At 48.6% G+C, this 13162-nt stretch overlaps 1 protein-coding gene across 1 annotated transcript; it reads right to left on the reverse strand.

Moving 5' to 3' along the window:
• Positions 1-757: 757 nt before the first annotated feature.
• Positions 758-13162, reverse strand: LOC149367010 (serine/threonine-protein kinase PLK1-like). The gene is made up of 5 exons (XM_089572517.1): positions 13046-13162; positions 9428-9535; positions 8500-8616; positions 3832-4145; positions 758-908 (listed from the first exon to the last, which is right to left on the reverse strand). Exons 1-5 carry the CDS (start codon positions 13160-13162, stop codon positions 758-760), a joined length of 807 nt encoding a protein of 268 aa, XP_089428643.1.

The following is a 13162-nucleotide window of genomic DNA, read 5'->3' on the forward strand; positions in this document are numbered from 1 at the left end:
ATGTTTACCCCTATTCAACATGGTCTAACAGTTTATTTGTAACTGTTCTGATCATGTGTCTGTTCTTGCCGCCGTGTGGTTGCGTTTTATGCTTCTTGTCTCGTCGTAGCTTCGGACTGAGTGTGCAAATTGTGTTTGCCCACCTGCTATAAGGCCTCGTAAAGAGGCCCACAGGATTAAAAATAAGTAACAACACATTAAACAAAAAGTTATAGGCCACCACCGATAGCTGGCCCGCTCGTTCATAGGTGGCGCTACCATCTGGCAGCCTCTAGAGTTACTGTATATGTATACAGTAACTCTAGTAGCCTCCACAAAGTGGCCACCTGGGATAGCATAGTTCTGAATCACAGTTCCCAGTTGGTATGGTCGAAAAGAGGATAACGAGTATTTTTCGTAAAGTGCAAATGGATACAACACACTGGGTACAAATATTTATTAAAAAGTCCGACACATAAAAATTAAAATCGCATCACAGCCGTAGCATTCACCGCAATCCACCTTTTGAGCCCAATAACAGGCTTGCCAGTAACGACAGAAGCATTATCAAAAATAGTGTCAGTACATGTACTCTAATGGCAAAGGATTAACAGTGCATGTCAACAAGAAACAGGATGCCTTCAAGCTTGAAAGAAAAGAAACGTTTCCTAAAACTTGTATTGCGCAAATAAAACAATGGTAACAACTGCAGAAACACACAAAAAAACTGGAGCTGTTGAAGCATTAAATAAGTGCAGCCGTTCCCATGTGGACCTTTTCAGTCGGAGACACAGTCCAACCCTCCATGGATTTCGTTCTCCTCCGAGATGGGTTTCCTTTGGGTTGTGTCCGAGGCGTTGCCGACGGCGTCCGTGCGAGGCTCCGCTCCGCTGTGACACGAGATGCAGGCAGGTGGGCAGGAAGCAGGCCTGGAAGGAGAGGGCGAAGAGCATTCAGGGGCTGTGCAGGTGGATCAATGCCAGAAACTATAGCCGAGGTGGTTAGCAGTTCTGGCAAAAGGGAAAACTACAGAGAATGTTTACTACCGCCTGTCCCGTATTTATCTGTCCGTGTTAGAAAATATTCTCCTGCGCAAACTACTGGACTGTATAGGCTGAAACGCCGACTACAAGGTAGCTTATGATAGTCTTCGTCTTTCGATATGTAATTTAATATCTAAACTTGCCTACATTTTCAGGAATCGGCGAAAAACTGCATTCGGCTGCGGCACAACTTTTCGCCCAGGCGAGCAAGGAAGCCAGTGTGACAGACTGCGCCATCTGGCGAGCGGTGTTAATTTCAAGGAGCAGACGACACGCACATCCGAAGAAACCGCGTGAGGTGAGCATTCCAGCCCACGGTGTAAGAATAATGTTCCAGCCCCAAGCCGTGACATCGGTTGCCTCACCGCTCACCAGATGGCGCAGCCTGTCAAAGTGGCTTCTTCGCTCGCTGGACGAAAAGTTCTGCCGCAGCTGAATGTACTTTTTCGCCGATTCCCGAAAATGCAGGCAATTTTAGATGTTAAATTACTTATCGAAAGACGAAGACTATCATAAGGTACCTTGTAGTCGGCGTTTTGAGCCCATATAGTTCAGTAGATTGCGCAGCGGAATTTTTCGTAACAGGGACAGATAAATACGGAACACGCGGTACATTAGAACCGGAGCGTAAGCGCTGATTTCTGCTACGTAGCAGACGACGATTTGCGGGCAGTGCCGCGGGACGGAGTGCTCGCGCTGGGCCAGCTGCGAACTGACAAGGGAACAGACAACGGACGATTTTGCGCGAGGTTGGTTCCCGTCGGATTAGTGGTTACACACTAAAGGAGAAATTTGTCGTTCTAGAAACGACTTGTATCGGAAGACCCAATGTTTCGCTTTAACACGAACTAGTACAATCAGTGACATAACTCTGTGTTCTTTCGAATTAAGCTTGCACGAGAGTAAAGAGTGATCGGACATTGGTATATATGGCAAATCTCCTACCCTTGACGCAGCGCTCCACCGAAACTCCACAAACAACTTTACGGTACGCATCCGTCCAACGCGAACCCCCGCCTTTCTTTATTTTCTTTTTTTTTTAGAAGCGCTTCATCGCTGCACCCCCACCCCGACAGCCACGTCATGCACTCTGTCACAAGACTCGACTCGCGAACAAAAAAAAAAAAAGAGCAGGGGAAACTTTCCGCATGCTCTGACTTCTGCGCGTCTGGTATCCCGCCTACCCCTCTGCTCTCCGTGTCAGACTTCATGCCTCACTCTCATTGGTTGACTAGGGTGTGACGTCACGACCTCTGCCGAACAATCCTAAATTAGTGACAACGAGCGCGGCGTTTTCGCCGAACGTCAGCTAGAACGCTCTAGCGCTCAAAAAAGAAAGAAAGCATGATGGAAGCAGTACAGCACACAGCATACAGAGATGCAAGATGAGGCCTACCTCTTGTCATGAACTCGTGGTGCATGATGGCCTCGATGCTGGGCCGCCTTGCGGGTTCCGGTTGGAGAATCCACCGGATGAGGGGGCTCGCTTCTGTAGATACAGTCGCGGGGATCCTGTATTCGTTCCTCTTGATTTTGTCGTAAATCATCGCCTTCGACGACGAACTGAAGGGGGGACTCCCCACTAGCAGCTTGTACCTGCGAAGAGCAGTTTGCGGCCTGTCAGTGTCCGCACCGTCTGTCATCTCAGCACGACACAGCTCGAAGGAGTGCGGGCACAGCAATGCTGCAGGAGACCCCTTCCAACTAGTATCCCCACCAAATGGTAACGTAAGTGCGCGTAAACGTACGCTCGTGATGCACCGAAGTGCCCGATTCTGAACGTGAAGTGGATGATCTCATCATTTCTTAACATCAAGAGGGAGCGGACAGCGATTTTTATGAACAATATTTTCTCTTTGGCATGCGTAAGTTCTTTGCTTGAAGATACGTATACCCGGTTGCATACCTCGGAATCACGATAGAAACTTTTCAAACTCATTTTCTCGACACTTGAACGTCTCTTCCCGTCTGAGCCGGCGTCTGCGAATCCCGACTTCATGCCGAGGCATGAAAGCGGAAGGACTTTGCAGACGACTGCCCGCCAATTAAGTTGGTGGTAATGAGGGTTGTAAAGAGGAGTTTGGGATAGTGGCGTTATTTGATTATTATGACGAACATCCTGGATTGGATGAGACAGGAATGAAGGAAGAAGCGCATCTCACGTCTGCCTCATTCTTTGTCTCTCGTCCAGTCTGAACTGTTTCCCACCATTATGATAATGAGCGCCCCGTTTACTGATTCTCAACTTTTCTCGCAACCAAACATTAACGCATTATGAAGGTTCGAAAGCCATAAAAAAATAAGGGTAATGATGTCTATCACAGATATGCGCAAGTTTTTTATCCCGATAAAAGCACACCTGTCAATATAGTGGAATGAACAAGCATAATTAACTCTGCTGGATACGATCACTAGATGAAATACGAAAAAATATGGTGCCGGAAATTTGCTGTAATTAAATTAACCCTTTATAATAGCTCCTAGTTCATCCGCAGAATTCACATCTATTTTAACCCCACTGCCGGCAAAGCTGCGGAGTTTGATCAGAACTCATCACCGCCGTCCACTCAGGCCCGACTTGCTTCGCCAGATAAAAATATAAGTAAATGCCTCGGCCATGAGTTCTTCACACGTTATTGTCAATATAGGCAAGAATTTGTCAGTTTTTATATTCACATTTTGGGACAGTAGCCTATGCCTTTAATACATTTACGGACGGGTTATTACCTGTACGATATATGCATTGCGAGGTGTCGAAGGAAGCATTAAAACAGCTGAAGACATTTCTGCGCAATCGAGTGAGACTCACAAGATGCATCCAACGGCCCAGATGTCCGCTTCGTGGCTGTAGCCCTTCAGGTTCAGCATCTCGGGGGCCATGTAGTTGGCGGTACCGCAAATGGACATCTTGAGTTGCCCCTTGAAGTGGAGGCGGGTGGCGAACCCGAAGTCGGCCACCTTGAGTTGCCAGCCCCTGGTGAGGAGCAGGTTTCCGACCTTCAGGTCCCGGTGGATGACCTTCTCCTGCACCAGGTACTGGCAGGCGAGGAGCAGCTGGCGCATCAAGTACCGCACCTCTGCGTCGGGCAGGGTCCTGCGGTGCTGGAGGACATCCTCCAGAGACTGCGAAATAAATGCGCCAATGAAGCCTGCGGACGACGCATGAACGTGAGAAACGCTTAAGAACATGGCAGAGAAAATGAGGATTCCTTCAGGTTTTAGACTGGGACATGTCCACTTTAGCACGCTCGTTCAAATCACGCCAGTAGCTTGACATAAGTAATTGTTTTTAAATTGAATTCGTTTTTGAGGAAAGGAAATGGCGCAGTATCTGTCTCACATATCCCGGCGGACACCTGAACCGCGCCGGAAGGAAAGGGAGTGGAAGAAGAAAGAGATGCCGTAGTGGAGGTCTCAGGAATAATTTCGACCACCTGGGGATCTTTAACGTGCACTGACATCGTACAGCACACGGGCGCCTCTTGCGTCTCGCCTCCATTGAAACGCGGCCGCCGCGGTCGGGTTCGAACCCGGGTACTCCGGCTCGGTAGACGAGCGCCACTGAGCCACCGCGGCGGGTATAATTGTTTTTCGTGGTACAGAAATCAGTGTCCACAATAGTGCGCCACAGTATAAAGTGACAGTTTTAGTAACAACGAAGACAGTTTGCAGTCTGGCTGCGTCCTATATTATGATTCCAGGACACAATGTGGCCGTTCTCGCAAAAATGCCGTGACAACTAAAGGCCCAAATAGATACTGGCATAACGTAATTTCATAAGAGCGGTTTGGATGATAGACAACCCTAATATCGTGGTGTCAGGAATTCGAAAAATAGATAAGTACTGTCAGTTGTCTAACAGGTGAAAAGTAAGAAGAAACGACGCCACATTTTTGCTGCAGTGTTCATTTTCGCTTTGTACAAATTTGCACTACGGTCCACAAGTTTGCCGATCGACTAAATCATGAAGACTCCACACTTACTGCCGCGCCGGCGGTGAGGTAACCCGCTCTTGGCAAACGCTGATATTGCCACGCCAGCATCACGCACTCAAGTTTCCTTTTGGCATAAGCAATGAATGAGCCGGTGGTGGTGGTGGTGATCTCTTTTATTACTCCCAAAACAGGGGACCAGTCTAAGGACCGGTTGCGCTGGCTTAGAGGAGGTCGGCGGGGATCCCTTGGGATGTCGCGGCCTCCACCGCGCGCTGGATAAGCCGGCGTTGGTCTGCCGGCTCGGAAGTATGCAGGAGAGACTCCCACGTCTCTGGGGTGTTTGGATTGTTTGTGTTGTAATGTGTACAAGTCCACACCATGTGTATGAGAGTGGCTGGAGTTGAGCAGTGTTTGCACATGGGGTCTATCTGTTGCGGAAAGATCTTGCTGTATAAGAGGGGGTATGGAAAACTGCCAGTTTGTAGTTTGCGCCATTGGACGGCCTCGCGTCTTGTTAGATCACGGTGTGACATCTTTCGAGCCGGTAGTGCTGTAGTATGTCCGTGTAAGTGGTGAGTAGAGAAGCGCATGAGATATTAGTGTCAGAGGAAGCAGGGAGGCCGATCATACACTCTGCTCGGCAGCTGAGATCTCGGGCGAGGGTGTACGCCTGGGCGTTTCCGCTGAGCGACTCGTGGGCTGGGGCCCAAAGAAATAAGCGAGAGTTGGAAGAGGGTGCAGTAGAAAGGAGAATGTGTAACGCCTGGCAAGAGATACGGCCAGCATCGTAGTTGCGGATAGCCTGTTGAGAATCACTGATGACGACTTTGGTATTAGGGTCAGCTAGCGCTAGCGCAATGGCAACCTCCTCTGCTGCGGTGACTGTTTCTGCATTGCGAATGCTGCAGGCTGCGTACCAGCTGCGGTGAGGGGCGAGAGCTACCGCCACCGTCGCTGGCTTCGAGGGATGGTAAGAGGCGTCCGTATACGTGACGTCCGGACGTCCGCTGAAGCGTTTCTCGAATTGACGTGCACGGTCGGCCCGTCTCTCGGCATGGTGTTCCGGGTGCATCCGTTTGGGAATGGGAGGGATGCGGAGATTTTGGCCGCTGATTCGGATCATGAGAGCGAAATGACTGCAAGAATAATAATGGGGTGGAGCGCATATGGCAGGTTCTCTCAGGTCATGAATGGCAGTTTAGCAATATCCCTCAAGAGAAAAGCATGCAACAGTTGTATCTTATTGGTGCTCACCTACGGGGCAGAAACGTGGAGGCTAACAAATAGGGTTCAGCTTAAGTACAACGCAGCGAGCTATGAAAGGAAAAATGATGGCTGTATCGTTAAGAGACCGGAGGAGGGCAGCGTGGGTGAGGGAACAAACACGGGTATATGACATCCTATAGTTCAATTCAAGAGGAAGAAGTAGGCCTGGACAGGACATGCAATGCGAAGGCAAGATAACTGCTTGTCCTTAAGGGTAACGGAGCGGATCCCAAGGGAATAGAAGTGTAACAGGGGGCCGCAGAAAGTTACATGGGAGGATGAGATTAAGAAGTTAGCGGGGATACGGTGGACGCAGTCAGGGACTCCAAAACCAGGGGGCGGCCGCCCCCCCCCCCCCCCCCCCCCCCCCAACTTTTTTCTAGTGAAGGAAGCGCCCCCCCCCCCCCCCCCCTTTCGATCTTTCCCGATAGTTGATGCGGTTTCGCCCGATCGGCGGTGCTCGCCGCTTCGGTCACATAGACGTGACAAACGTAGACTTATACCGGATGCTACATGAGGCTCGCCTGCGACATCCCACCTCTGTCGCACGCTAGCCCCAAGGGTAGCGTTTACCTGGCGGTCCGGTGTCCTACGGAGAGCATCGGCAGGTCCCGGCAAAGGACGATGGCATCGTCTAGCAAGAACAAGGTTTAATACTGCATCTCGTACGAACTGCAAGAGAAGCTGGCCCCAGAGAGAAATCTGACACGCCCACACAGGAGGTGTCTCGACGGCGACCTAGCGGCGGGAGCATCCCTCAGAGGGAAAGGAGGAAGGTTCCGAAGACGCGCACGTGTCGAACCAGCGGTTATGTTCATGGCAAGTGTCGCTGACTCAGACCCCGCGGGGCCGTGATCCGGATCCATCCGGCCCCGGGGCGAACACTCTCTCCCCGAGCGCCGTGCTCGCACAAGCGTTTGCACACACGCACGCACACGACGACACGTGGCCAGTGGATCTGCCTGGACACGATTCCCGACACGGCTCCATGGGCGGCAGTCGGCCAAGAGAATTGTCCGTTGCTCGGAATGATACTCCTGCGTCCACTGCAGCCGCGTTGATTTCGCAGGCCGTGGCGAAACGTAACGCGGTCTACTTGCACGTCTCTCATCCCTTGAGTGTATTTTTTAATAACTGCAGATTTACAATGTCGCTGCAAACAAACTCATACCCAAGTCGCTGCATATACAGTAAGATTTGGCCTACGCAATACACTCCACAATGCGTGTGGTGCAGAGAGATAGCCACCCTCTACCACTCCACATGGGGCTGTCGGGCGAGCCCTATGGAGCCCAAAGTTACAAACCCGTCAGTCGAGCAGTGGGAGGAGCTTCTGTCCAGCTCCGACCCGCAAGGTCAGCTGGCGCTGGTTGAGCGGGCCGAGGAGGCAGCAAGAACCAATGGGATCATGTACCTAGGGACACCACATGCAGCTCAAGACCCCAACCCCTAAACCCCGTCCCATCTTGCGAAAATAAGATTTACACTACTAATACTTGCCTAGGAAGATATCTGTGTCTCAAAAGAAGATCAACAACTTATTCGCGGCTGGGACGAAACGTTTAGGCCATGGACGCGTGGTTGCACAAGGTATATTGCGTCACATTTTTTGTCACCACCTTGATAATTGATGTGTTTCTAATGCTCCTTCGTATTTGTATTTTGGCTGGCAGCGGGAAGCACCTCTCATCAAAGTGGGTCTAGCCCGGCTGATAATGATGATGAAGGAAATACAATACTTGCTTCCCCCCCCCTCCCAAAAAGGTTCCGGGGTCCCTAGCCACGCAGTTGGTAAAGGACAGGATTAAGCACCCAGGGATAGTAATGCTTTCGCATTTATACACGTTAAAATAGTTCAGTGTCTGCCGAACTTCTTTGTCTCTGGTTTCATTAGGTTTCATACACACCAACTAGACCGTATGGTTACTCCCTCCTGCATCCCTTCCCTCAAGCCGCGGTTCAGGTGTCCGCGGGGATGTGAGACGATTACTGCGCCATCGCTATTCCTCAAAAACAAATTCTCAAGCATTCCTACACTGACTACATCGTATGGTTAGCATTTTGCAGTCAGGAAACGTTAGAGAATCCAAGATGGTCGAAATTATTCAGGAGCACTTTACTATAGCGTCCCTCGATCCTAGCCTGAGTTGCTTTGGGACGTTAAGCACCATTAAACAAACTAAAAACGAACCTTGATAACCTTAGAAGCATCTTAGAATGAACGCAAAAAAATTCAGGGCAAATGGGAAGCACCGAGAGCAGGAACGTTGACGCACCTGCATTGTGCACAGCTCCAAGATGAGGTACATGTTCTTGTCGTCCTCAAAGTGACTGTGGAAACCAACCACGTGCTTATGACGCAGGCTTTTGTGGATGTCGATTTCACCTTCAAGCTGCAGAAGACAAATTAATTAATAACCTCGGAAAGGTTGTAGTAAGCGCAAACAAATGAAGGAAAAGTGGTGGACTGAGAAGCTGATAATTATGATTGATAAAGCCGTACGTACGTGGAGATGACAAAAGCCAATCTTGACATATATCACTGTTTTTTTATTTGTGTTGGAAGAATCAAGTGTAAATTTTGTCCCCCGCTAGTGACACCTTTCTGCAGATAAAAAGTTGAAAGAAAATGTTTAGAAGCATTAAAAGGACATGGAGAGATTGAAGTTCGTCTGTCTCGACAGGCTACCGTGTGAAAGGTGTTACTGTCAACGAAATCTGTGGTTAGGTAAGCTTTTGAGAAGGCCATAAAACTACAAGCAGGGGCCGTAACCTATCAAGATCCACTATCCCTTTCGTATATATGCGGCCCTATCGCAATAGTCACTGTTGTTCTGTGATGTTGCCGCATCTTTCAAGCGTCCCTGGGAAATGACCTCGGCATTGACTTACATGGGACCGGATCTCACGGTTGCTTCCTACTGACGCTTGAAAGCCGCAGCAGCACGACTGAAAAACAGTGACTGAATCGAAAGTGGATAATGGATCCTTATAGAATGTATCCCCAGGGCCAAAATCCATTAAACGTTTGGGTTTGGAACTGGCTCGCTTATACAAGCCGTCATTTTGAATTATTCGTGGATCGGCACGATGTACCAGCAAGTCCAGAAAATCGTTTTATTCTGTCCTCAGTGTCCCATCAACAAAATTTCTACCAAAAGGGAAGGAGGAGAATAGACGATGTGCAGTGATATAGGAACTCACACAAAACTTGACGATCGCCGATGTAAGATGAGCCTTGGAGACGATCTTCCCTGCGTACACCACGTTCGCCTTTTTGTCCACAAACTCGAAGCAATGCGCGTGTCCGCCCTGGAAAAGCAATGCCAGCCTTGTTGCACGGTTCTCCAAACGAATGCGCGGCAATTGCTGTCGCACAGTGTGACTGAAACACTCAGCGAAGGATCCCTTCACCTGAAGGCAAAATGAGCTTGGCGCCTAAGTGCACAAAATACGCACTAGTTGAAATTCAAGACAGACGGAACGAACGGAAGAAGGGCATAGGTACAGACTTTCCCAAAAGTAACCAGGATGCATGGTTTGCTTCTCATTCGCATAGTAGAGCCCTCAAGGCTTCCCTAAAGATCAAAAAGTTCTTTGTAGGTGAGGAGAGTGGTCCTCTTTACCATACACAGATTTATAGCTTGAGGGCTGGTATAATAACTTTTAATATGCGACTGAGAAGCAAACCGTTCAGCCTGGTAAGTTTTGGCAAAGTTGTCCGAAATTTGTTTCAAAACTATGGTTTAGTTTACAAAGCATACCAGACAGGAATAATCTGGAGGATGTCGTTTGCAAACACACAGGAAAAGTGCAAAAATATAGTGCCTCGGCGGAATACGCAAGTAATTGCTCACAGTACTCTTTTTGAGGAATAAAGATGCTTTTTATTGGCACTGTAATACCTGCAGTGGAGGACGTTAGAAAACAGGAGAATCGCGTTAACTAGTAAACTGAGCAACCTGACTTCCAACTGGCAACTGTTTACACCACCATCTGTAACCGAGTTTCCCCGTTTTTGCACAGTCCTGGTGGTCCCGTCTACATGCTGTGCTATATCTGTAAATCTCCCAAACGAAGAACCCGCCGCGATGGCTCAGTGGTTATAGCGCCCTTGCTGCATGCTGAGCTGGAGCACACGAGTTCGAATCCGGGTGCGGCAGCCGCGTGTCGGTGGAGGCGAAACGCAAAACGCGCACGTGTGTGTGTATGTGATGTTAGTGCACGTTAAAAATCCCAACTGGACGAAATCCTTAGCTGGTGGAAATGTCTGGAGCACTCCCATACAACACCTCTCTATCTTTTCCTTCTTTCACTCCTACCTTCCTCCCTTCCCGTACTGCGCGGTTTAGGTCTCCACCGATATATGTGAGACAGTTACAGAGCCTTTCACTTCCTGGTAACCAATCTCTCCCAAAAAACAAAACAGTGCCTTGTAAGCCTTGGTGGCAGTCGACTGTTGTAGCCACGGACCGAGGATCTTAGCCTCTGTGAAAGGGCGAGGATCAAGGCGGTCCAGAGCACAACGCAGCTTACGTATTTCGTTCACGAAGACAGGGCACTCACACAGGAAATGACTGATAGTCTCTTCACAGACACAGTATATTTGGAGAGGGCTGAGCGCATGTGTCTGTCTCGCCTTCTTCTGTCCCGTCCGTCAGCGCTGTTTTCCCTACCATTCAGTATATTTGGAGGCTGTCGTATGCAACCAGACAGGAAAAGTGCAGAAATATAGTGCCTTGGAGGAATTCGCAAGTAATTGTTCACCATAGGCTTTTTGAGGCATAAAGATGCCTTTTATTGGCACAATAATGCCTGTAGTGAAGGACGTTAGAAAACAGGAGAATCGCGTTAACTGGTAAACTGAGCAACATGACTTGCAACTGACAACTTTTTACAGCACCATCTGTAACCGAGTTTCCCCGTTTTTGCACAGTCCTGGTGGTCCCGTCTACATGCTGTGCTATACTCTGTAAATCTCCCAAACGAAGAACCCGCCGCGATGGCTCAGTGGTTATAGCGCCCTTGCTGCATGCTGAGCTGGAGCACACGAGTTCGAATCCGGCTGCGGCAGCCGCGTGTCGGTGGAGGCGAAACGCAAAACGCGCATGTGTGTGTGTATGTGATGTTAGTGCACGTTAAAAATCCCAACTGGACGAAATCATTAGCTGGTGGAAATGTCTGTAGCACTCCCATACAACACCTCTCTATCTTTTCCTTCTTTCACTCCTACCTTCCTCCCTTCCCGTATTGCGCGGTTGAGGTGTCCACCAACATGTGAAACAGTTACAGCGCATTTGACTTCCTGGTAACCAATCTTCCCCAACTAAGAAGAGGAAGGCAGAGGAGAGAGTACATGCACCAAAAAGTTAGACAAGCTCTTTTTTAGGCATAACATTGTGAGCGGTCTACAATGTCGGTAAAATTGTGAGGACACTTTGGCAACTAAAGTGTCTAGAGGCGAAACCCGAGGACACTATGGCGTGACGACTTCTATATCGATAACCAAATTATACCCCTTTCGGGGATCTGAAGTGTTAATTACGCTTAATTACACATTTCTCCTTCTAATTTTACACAAATCCGGCGGTTTTCAGATCATTCTGTGGCAATTGTCACTATGCCGTGAGGACTTACGGTGGCTATGCCGTCACACCGTTCCCGTGGCTATATAGTCGTCCGCGCTATTCCGCCATTTTGCCTATAATAAACTAATTAACCTACAGTCATCAAACTTGGATTCTAGAATCATTTTACCTTCCTCTATCAGAAGCGACGATTCGTTTCTTCTGTCTTTCTTAGTTCCCGAATTAAACGCGTGTGACACGATTCGTTAACAGACGGACGACAGTATAAGCCAGTAAAGCCTTAATAGTTCGTGTGATAAACAAGTACGAAAGATTTCTCATTGGGTAAACGTCTGTCGGCATCAGCCCGCAGTATCGGCATACTATGATCAGTTCCTTGTCTAGAAAGGCTCGGAGACGCTCGTGCAGCTAAGAGGTGCTAACTAGCATGCTGGTCGATTGATATTGACTAGTCAACTTTTTTAAGTATTATAATAATGTTCCCTAATTATTGAGAGGTGTGTAGCCCACCGTAAGCAATATCCGTATCAGCTTTTAGGATTTCGAAAATGCCGTTACCGTCGCCGCTGTGGCCCAACAAATTTTGGGTATTTCAACGAGTTACGCGCACTGGAGAGGTCACTTTTCCTGCAAGCTTCTCGAAAGCAAATTTATTTTGGCGCGATGTAGCCACACTTTTTAGAGCTCCAGCGCCGGGTAAACACGTTTTCGAAATTCTAAGAACTCATTCGGATATTGCTAACAGTCGGCTACTCGTCTCTCAATGACTTAAGGACCTGCTAGCAATAGTTAAAAAGTAAACTATTCAGTTGTGATTAACTAGTCTGCTAGTTCACTTTTCTTGATTGTATTCTGGCGTAATTAGTACACCGCTGACGATACTCTGAAAAAAAAAAATGCTCTTCTAAATCAAAAGGCTTGTTTTTAACAAATGTGTAAAGTCTTAGGTGAGACACCCCGTATATAGAGCTTATGGAGAGCCGTTCGAGCTCTGCCCTACTTTGCTAACGTCTGTGACATGGTTACGTTTCGCAAAAACTGTACATTAATCTATTCCCACGGTGTACGGGCCCTCACGCCTTTATTGCATTTAACCCAACGAACGAAGCGACAGCAGCAATTAACTTTCTGGTTTCTTTGAAGGGATGTCGTTACAATCAGGCTAGACTAAAAGCGTATACCACCACGTTCTGCTGTATGGAACGCACCGCGCCCGTTCTCTGAGGACACATACCTTGCCGAGAAACTTGCCAATGGTGTATTCTGTCTGCGATTTCGCGTCGATAACAACGGCGGAAAATTCGTCTCTGATCTTCGCAGTGCCGGACAACGTCTCTCTGGCAGAAGTCAT

This window comes from Amblyomma mixtum, chromosome 1 (genome assembly GCF_055824585.1).
Source record: "Amblyomma mixtum isolate Tamu chromosome 1, ASM5582458v1, whole genome shotgun sequence".
In the NCBI taxonomy this organism is placed as follows: domain Eukaryota; kingdom Metazoa; phylum Arthropoda; class Arachnida; order Ixodida; family Ixodidae; genus Amblyomma; species Amblyomma mixtum.

Bases quoted from the DNA above. Each gene is read 5' to 3' on its own strand.
- LOC149367010 (XM_089572517.1), bottom strand. From the start codon at position 13,162: ATGACTTCTGCCAGAGAGACGTTGTCCGGCACTGCGAAGATCAGAGAC. The intron at 9,536-13,045 runs GTATGTGTCCTC...TTGCTTTTCCAG, and splicing joins TTGGCAAGTTTCTCGGCAAG to GGCGGACACGCGCATTGCTT. The intron at 4,146-8,499 runs GTGCGTCAACGT...TTTATTTCGCAG, and splicing joins TGGAGCTGTGCACAATGCAG to TCTCTGGAGGATGTCCTCCA.